Here is a 9250-nt window from a genome sequence, read left to right as displayed (position 1 = left end):
ATGTCTGACGTCATGTGATAAAATGTGACGTATGAATTTTTGTTTGCTTTGTTGAAAGACGGATCAAGCAATGAAACAACCCCCCACCCCCTTTCCCCCAGTGAGAAATGTATTTCAAAATTAACAGAGTAATGCTTACTTGGCAAATCATTAATTCGAATATAATATCATTGTTTTAATCTATTATTTGGCCATACATACAGAGAAAGATGTTTTACAACAGTGATATGCGTACAAGTAGATGCTAATATTGACAACGAGAAAACAATATTTGTATCAAATCGAAGTATCTTATTGTACATGTTGACTTTCTATTCCATAGAAGACTGAAAACAATGCTGCGATGTAAATTTAGAGAGAGAGAAAAAAAATAGTTCCAGCTTCTGGTTGTCAAGAGGGTGTGTCCCCATACCAAACCAGGTTATACAAAAATAACTTGCGTTCCTCAATTGGAATTTGACCAATCAGAGACAAGGATACGATAAGAATTAAATTATTGTTAGATAAACAACATCAAGGTGTTTTGTTCATTAACCTCACCTGACCTTGCACATTGATGACATCATGCTAATTGATTGCCAGCATCGGTATGCTCACTGATTCAGCATGCATAGACTATTTATTGCAAGAAATCCAAATTCCCAGTCCTTGCAGTCGGTAATGGATTCGATAATGCATGCACTGACAAATTAGCATTTTAATGAAATAAATACAGAAAAGTAAAAATTAATTCAAGAAATATAACAATGAAGGCGTAAGTTTGCCTATATAACCGGGTCTGCATGGGCTTTCTTCCCTCACTTCATACCGCGTTTCAAGACAAACCAGATATGCATGTCAATGGAGGTCCCTAGTGCTAGAAAACGGAAACAGCTTGATTTCAAAAGACACTGAACAAGTAGTTCTGCTTTGCTTTAAGTCTACATGACATCAGAATGTGCCTATATTGGGCCCACTCCTGACAGCCCATGCTGAGGAGTTTGCTTCTTATTTTGTTTTTCTGTGTTATTGAAAATTTGATTGTTGTAATATGTGACATGTGCATGCATAAAACATTTCCCTGCAATAAAGCATAAGAACTTATTCTGCTGGTTCAGTTCTTGATTTATAGAGCATATGTGACTAATATCCTGATTTGATTCATAATGGCCGCTCTATGGCAAAATCAAGATGACTCGACATAAAATCTGGTGATGGATGGAATTGATATAAGATAATAAAGATATTGATTCAAATAGTTTTATTGCTTTTATTTTTCCATTAAAGAAACTTCATCTACACTATTGAAACATTATGAAATAGACTGTGAAATTGTTTGTGCTGAAGACAAATGGATCAAATTGATGTGTTGAAGTTCAACTTTGGAGATCTCGAACTCCTGTGCATCTTGAAGTTTTTTTTAAAGTCCTGTCCATTTCTACATAAAGAGGTTCAACTGTACATTATAAAAAGTTAAATAGTATTAAAAATTTCATACACTACTCTAAAAGCTTACAGTTGATATAGAATTATTTTGTGTAATTAATTTCATGCAAAAGATTTTCCAGGACTTTGTTTATAGTCGAACAGACTTCTTATATAGAGCATTTTAGAATGCATCATGAATGGGTACTCTGCATTAATTTTTGTTCTTGAAACTTTTATTTTGTGATACATCAATAGAATGGCACAGATTTTTTGATGTAATACGTGATGTTGTAGTTGTCGAGGAGATGACCTTTAACATGTCCATGTTAATGGCGGTGCTGGTTCCAATCGGAGTGCTGATCATAGCTGTAATCATAGTGTTCTTCGTTTTCCGGCACCTTCAGAAGCAGCGTCCCGAGAGTCGGGAAAACCTGCGGGTAAGGGAGGAACTTTTGCCCCAAGAGTATGGAGGAATTAGGGTCACACAGGTCGGAGATAGCACGCTGCAGGTAAGGGAGATTACTCAATCTAGTGGCTAGTCAAAGGGGAAACAGTTTTTTTTAAATCCCTGCAAGTAATTGCAGGTGTTGTGTTGAGATGTTTAGAATTTGATCTAGAGACCTCATATACACTTGAAGAGTATTGCCTGGGTTCATTGTATGCATTTGGTATTTTTATTTAAATCTGAAGCCTCTCTTTGTACTCTATGACACAGCCTTTAAGTCAGTGTTTCCTCTAACAGGTTCAAGTGGATATACAAATGGTACTGCTGTAAAACATAATTGGCCACAATATTTTGTTAGTCATTGAAATAGCATGACTTTTCAAGAATGAAAAAAAGTGAGTAAGTAAATGTAAATAAATCTGGTGTATGGATTGTAGGAGCTGATTGATGAGTCATGTACATCGGGGAGTGGATCCGGTCTACCGTTTCTGGTTCAGGCGACCGTGGCAAGAAGCATCTCACTCATAGAATGTATTGGTAAGACTTATGGGACTCGCTCATTGAATGCATTAGAAATTGATATTCATTCATTTATTCGCTCAAACCACAATGGAAATGGTACATGAGGTACAATGCAAAAATTTCATGTATCAAGACAAATAACGTCAGAGGAATGTATATATATAGGTATGCAAATTAATAAACAAAAAGAAATATATACATAAATATGTACAAAAATTTGAAGTTAAGTGTTAGGAGAACAGACTAATCCGTATATCTTTATAAACATGCACAGGTTTTTAACATTATTCGTTGACATGATTTCATCAAATTTCATTACATTTGGTCTCGTACAATATTTTCTATGTAGGCATTCTTTTCTTATACTGGATAAAGCACTACACTCTAATACAAAATGATATTCATCTGCAATTTTTGTTTCATTACACAAAACACATAACCTTTTGTTATATTTTATAATAAACCATCGGCCAGTCTTTACTGGGAGGCGATGGTTCTTGGTATGAAATTTCAAAAAGATGCTACTGAGTTTCTTATGTAGATTTCAAGATTAGTTTCCGGACCAAAACTTGTTTTAACAATTCTGTGCATTGTACCCTTTGAAGAGCTAAAAACATTACTTGACCAAGTCTTGACAAACTGATCCATAAGACTTTGTTTTACAGCGTTTGTTGTCCATTTTTCATTCACAGTGCCTTGTTCATACCATATATTAGAAAGTCCACATATGTTCAAAATTTTATGAATACATTCAAACCATGGATTTTTAAATGTGCCATTATGATACTGTGTATATAAATATTTGTAAAGAATATTTACTATCTTGTGTTCATGACTAAATATTAATTTGGCCCAATAAGAAATCATTCTAGTATACACATTAATATAAACAGGGAAACGTCCCGTTTCACTGTATACCATAAATGACGGAGTGGAGCTTTTTAAACGAAAAACATGTTTCAAAAATTTTAGATAAAGAACTTCTATAATTTGCAAGTTTTCATATCCCCAAATCTCACACCCGTATATTAAAACAGGTAAAACGACTTTGTCAAACAGATCAAGTAGGCACTTAACTGGTCAATTAAATTGTCTGATTTTTCTTATAACTCCATACATAGCTTTCTGGGCTTGTTCGCATAGATGTTTTTTAGCTTTGCAAAAAGAACCTGACCTGGAAAATACAATGCCTAGATATTTGAATTCTCTCACATTCTCAATAATACTTCCATTATAATAAAAAACATTTCTTCAACATAGGGCCCTTTGAGAAAATCAAAATTTTAGTTTTTTCCACATTAACAATCAATTTCCACTGCGTTCAGTACACTTTAAAATCATTCAACGCGTGCTGTAAATCTTCAGCAGATTCAGCCAAAACAACTGTGTCATCAGCATATGATAAAATTAAAAGTTTTAGATATCCATAATGTGTACTGCAACTTATTAAAAAAGATACATTGCAATGACTTTAATAATTCTTTTTCAACATATTGTTTTGTATGAGAGAAATAAATAAAAGTGAGACAGGATGTCAAAACTGAGAGGAAGATTTAAAATATGTATTTTTAAAACTTTAACTCTTATGTGACAAAACCACGAATATCTTTATCACCAGTTATGTACATTTCATCATTTGTTGTCGTTTATTAGCAGATTTTTTAAAAAGTATTTCTTTTTAATTTCGAAAACAGAACAACTTTGTGAAGAAGAATAATGTAGTACCATTGATGGATCTTTTAAAACTAGATATGGAGTAGCAGTACAAGTCGTCTTGGTCACAAAGTTGTTGTATTTTTATGGAATGGAAATCATCTTGAAATGTGCTCTTTTTTCTTTCTTTTTTTATATCAAAATTTAAGATATCCAGAAAAAGTTGAATAAGATTACCAGTGATTTTCCAAAAATAAAAATATGATAAATTTGTGCATACAGCCATCATCAAAACAAACTTTATTTTAAGAAATTAAAAAATAAGAAATATTTGATTTCATAAATTGAAATTCATTTTAGAGGATCAGATTATGCCCATTTCATACATTGTACAGATGTACCATTGATGTAGGTGTTGTTAGTAGTGAAACTCATGTGAATGACAAGAGGAATAACTGTTACAAGTAAATCTCTGTTTATTGTGTTACACAGGCAAAGGCCGTTACGGGTCTGTTTGGCGAGGGAGATACCACGATGAGAATTTAGCAGTGAAAATTTTCTCATCCAGAGATGAAGCCAGCTGGTTACGAGAAACAGAGATTTACAATACCTGTCTACTCCGACATGAGGGAATTCTGGGATACTATGCTTCAGACATGACGAGTCGGAATTCGTGTACTCAGTTGTGGTTGATCATGCATTACCATGAGAATGGCTCGTTGTATGATTACCTGCAGTCTACAACTCTGGACTGGGAGGAAATGTTACGCCTGTGTCATTCCGCTGCGGCTGGTCTCGTTCACCTTCATACGGAAATCGTAGGAAACCAGGGGAAAGCAGCTATTGCCCATAGAGACATCAAATCCAAGAATATATTGGTGAAGAGCAATGGCTTGTGCTGTATTGGGGATCTTGGGCTTGCTGTGACACACACACAGGAGAATAACAAGATAGACTTAGGTCGCAATAACAAGGTGGGCACCAAGCGGTACATGGCCCCCGAGCTTCTGGACGAGACCCTTAACCCAGAATACTTTGAGGCATTCAAACAAGTGGATGTGTACGCATTTGGTCTAGTGATGTGGGAGGTTGCCAGGAGGTGTGTCACAGAAGGTGAGAATAGGATTGTAAAACTTCATTCTTATTTGACAGATTAACCAAATGGTCTCTAATTTTGTTGACTGCAAACAGAGATTTATTAACTTCATTGGACGATCAAGAACTTTGAAAATTGTATGATATTTGTAATACCGTATAAGCAGAATTTTTAGCAAGGATTTAATTTTGGCATTATTAGTGAGAGTGGTGAGATTGCTAAAATTAAATATCCTTAACAATTTATTCCATATTAAAGGTAATAATTTCCTTTCCTGGAAATATAAAGTCGCTAAAATTAGCTCTCACTAAATATATGTACCTATTCTTATGGAAAAATTGCTAAATTTGTGTTTCTCTAAAAATTCCACTACAGTATGTGATTCTTATTGATATAACCTAACTAGGACAACTTTCATGGCATCAAACAATAGATCGTGACACTAGTAAGTTACTGAGTGTAATCCACTTGGCTGTTTTACAGGTATGGTTGATGACTATAAACCTCCATTCTGGGATGTGGTACCCTCTGATCCATCATTTGACGATATGAAAAAGGTTGTCGTCATTGACCAACAACGACCAGCCATTCCTAATAGGTGGTCATCTGATACGGTAAGAGTTCTCTCCCTTCATGCTTGTTTGAGCTACTGCCTACATGATTCTAGATTTCCCTGTTAAAGTCCTGGAAAGAAGATTAGTGTCAAGCACAGTATTTAATACAATATATAGGAAATAAATACATAACATGGAATCAATATTGCATCTTGCCTGTGCTTGTGCTTGCAGATCTTGCATCAGATGAGCAGACTGATTCAGGAATGCTGGACTAATAACCCAAAAGCCAGACTCACTAGTCTTAGGATTAAAAAGACAATTAATCAGCTGCTCAATCAACCTCAGTGCAAAAAGGTCAAGGACACCAACAAATGTTGAGGGCATCATACGGGAGTGTTGTGTAACCAAGATCTTATTAGACACACCCTGTTGCTGCATCCAATCTTTTCTCTTTACAGCAAGTCCCTGCATCAGAGATTGATGAGTCGTTGCAAATCTGCTGTTCATACGTTTAGCAAACCAGGCATGAAAGACAGTAGATATCTTGCTTGTTTACAGAGGTTGCATATATTTGTTGTTAGTGATTTTTAAGAGTAATGAAAAAATTTAAGCATTGTTGAATGAAAATTATTTACATGCATATAGAAAAAGATTTTGATATAGATCTATAAATTTAATGAATTTTACAAGTACAATACTTGAAAAAAATTTATTTTTAAAGTAAAACGCAAGTGTTAAAGAAGGATTTTTTTTTAAATTAAAAACTTGAGTGACATTTAGGAGATTTCTTTGTTTATATGTGAATTATTTAATGTGTACAGAAGTGTTGAATTTTGGCCAGCCAGATATTGTGAATTTTACATTCCAGGAGTCACTAAATACAAGCTTTTATGTCATTGTCTGCTTAATTCATTTTCTCTGTCTGAGATATTTTGCATGGTGTATTTATCATACATGTGAAAGTGAAAAGAAGATAATGTGTGTAAGTGGATGTGTATTTGACTGCGTATTATAGACGTACATGCAGTAAACTGATTTCTGCTGTCTGGCCTATTGTAATGGAGCCAAAGATTAAGGTTGAATTTTGCATGGAATACATGTATTTCTTTGCAAATTATTGATTCTTTGCAAGTTGTGTACAAAAACTAGTCAGTTACACCCATATATTGTCAGGTACATGCATTTGTTGTTGTTAGAGAAAAATATTGTGAAGCATTCTGATAACATTTATATTTCATTTTATTGTATAGAAAATCTCTTCTCAAATTGTAAGTTTATATCCTGTATCAAGCTCATCACATGAAGTTCATGGGGATTCAGTTGAGACATTTTTAACAAAGGTTCTATTTCGGTAGATATTCGTCCTTTTACAAATTTTTTTTGTTTTTAGTTTGAATTTGCCTGTCCTTTGATAGGTTAAAGAAAGGAGAAATATTTGTTTCTAAAGTAAAAATTATTTGAGAGGCTCAATGTCGTTTTTATAAAAAGAACATTTCCATATACATTGTATTCATGAATCTCATCAACTGTAAATATCTTATTTATTGTAATGCATAAAAAATTGTGTTGTTCTTGAATATTTCAAATGAAAATTTGTCTCTTATTGTTGAATGATAGCTTGTCTGAGTGAGCCTTTTTTTCTGTGAGTGCAAGTTGAATTTGTAACAAATTGTAAGAGTTGTTGACAATTTGATGCCATTGATATTATAAACTGCCTGTATATTGTTCCGTCTGTTAAAGGTTGTAGTTCTACAATATTACAAATCTGTATAATGTTTGACTTCTCACTAGATTCTAGACAAGTGCCTGCCTACAATATTTTTGTCCCGAGTTTGATAGATTGAAATCTCATCTTCAGGTTATTTTTTAACATTTAGAAGTTTGGCGTTATTCATGTACAGTATTGCTAAATTGGGTTCCCTTTTTTCATTCTTCAATACCAAGTGTCGTCTTCAAAATTTTATTCACAATTTCATTGTTTTGTAGGCATTCATATATAATTTTCAGAATTCTTCAAAACATGTTCATCATTTTCTGCTGAATTTTATTGAACTTGAAAAGAAACAGTATTAGTCATCAGTGATGTTTGAGAATAGAAGGTGAATTGTCAGTGAGCACCAACTCATTAAACGAAATGCTACACTTGCTCAATCTGCATGAATTTCATTCTGTTAATGAGATCTGAGTGAATTATATCTTCATTATTCATGTGTAATAAATTTCTCGTGTTTGTAGCTCAGCTAAACCTGAGATTCTGATCAGCTCTTCTGATCAAATTGTGTAACTCAGCAAAGTTTCTTATGAGCTTTTCTGATCATATTGTGTCTATCGTCCACTCCATGTAAACAAACACTTCATATGGATTCAGGCTTAACTAACGGAAGGAATATATCTCCCCTTCCAGCAGGGATTATATATTTGACTTAATTCTCTGGGTTCCTTGGGGAACATAGGGTCACAACCACACTCTTCCAACGTATACGGTTCTGAGTGATCCTCTTTAGCACAGCCCATGTCATTCCAGCAGCCTCCACTTTTTTCGTTGACACGGATGATATAGGAGTGTGAAAATTCATGAGGTTTCTAAGTTGAAAGACTGAGGATGGAACCGGAATGACAGAAGTGCCGTGTAGTGGGTTCAGCCTGGTCTGATATGGCCGAGGGACCAATGCTGGGGCAGTAGTTTACATGCTTTAAGAGTTGTCAAAGTGATGTACAATGTCGGTCTCAAATTAAAAGTCATCGGAGGAATGTTCAAGCGGAGTTTCATATTCATTTAGATGACCCGGATGAGCGTTGTGGCTTAGGGGCCTCCTGTTACAAGTATATGAACTACACAAAACGAAATATTTTGGTCTTTGTTGTAACTTGAAATGAATTTGTAATAAACTTGTTTGAATTTTTCTGTTAGTTTATTGTCTATATATTTGAATTCTTTTTATAAAATCAATAGTAAAAATTCTGAACAATCCGTAGGAAATTGAGATCGTGTTCTGTGGTGGACAAAACAATGTGTTCATCACAATTTACAATCAAAATTAAAGAAAGGCTTGTACCCATTAACACTTGTATTTTATTACGAGAAGTCCGATGAACCACCAAACTTCTTCGGATGTTGCTGTTGTCTTGATCATCAAGACGCATCGACTCGGCTGTCGAAGAGTATGTTCACAAGGTGGGTCACAAAAACGCCAAAGACAGATAGATATATTAACATGGTTGATGGACTGCCATTTAGCGGTTGGTGTACGGGGCTGCGTTCAAGATCGTAGCGGCTAAGCTTAGCTGCTAGGTATGGTGGCTGATTTGTGCCATCTTGCAATGTGTTGTCTTTTAGTTATTTTGAGGTGAAAAGCAGCAGATATTATCATTTTGTCGTCTTTTCATTATTTCGGGACGAAAAGTCGCTAAATATCGTTTTGTTGTCTTTTCGCTTCGAAATAACAAAAAAGACCAGAAAGTGTAAAATGACACAAATCAGCCGCCATACCTAGGCTAGCCGACAGCCCAGCGTTATAGGTTTTTTGTTTTTTTTTATAGGTGGCGCTGTTTTATCGGCGGGGTAGTCTG

At 34.6% G+C, this 9250-nt stretch overlaps 1 protein-coding gene across 4 annotated transcripts in view; it reads left to right on the top strand.

Annotated features, from left to right (window-relative positions):
* The window catches only part of LOC130051888 (activin receptor type-1-like), a 26546-nt gene extending 17963 nt beyond the window's left edge, over positions 1-8583 (top strand). For all 4 annotated transcript variants that reach the window (XM_056155037.1, XM_056155039.1, XM_056155038.1 and 1 more), the window contains 5 exons: positions 1702-1916; positions 2290-2389; positions 4520-5140; positions 5607-5737; positions 5912-8583. In XM_056155037.1, coding sequence (XP_056011012.1) covers positions 1702-1916; positions 2290-2389; positions 4520-5140; positions 5607-5737; positions 5912-6058 — 1214 coding nt within the window. In that variant the 3' untranslated portion in view covers positions 6059-8583. The remainder of the gene's footprint in view (positions 1-1701; positions 1917-2289; positions 2390-4519; positions 5141-5606; positions 5738-5911) is intronic.
* Positions 8584-9250: the final 667 nt, after the last annotated feature.

The sequence above is a fragment of the Ostrea edulis genome, chromosome 2, assembly GCF_947568905.1.
Source record: "Ostrea edulis chromosome 2, xbOstEdul1.1, whole genome shotgun sequence".
Classification (NCBI taxonomy): Eukaryota; Metazoa; Mollusca; class Bivalvia; order Ostreida; family Ostreidae; genus Ostrea; species Ostrea edulis.
This window is presented reverse-complemented; position numbering and strand designations above follow the sequence as displayed.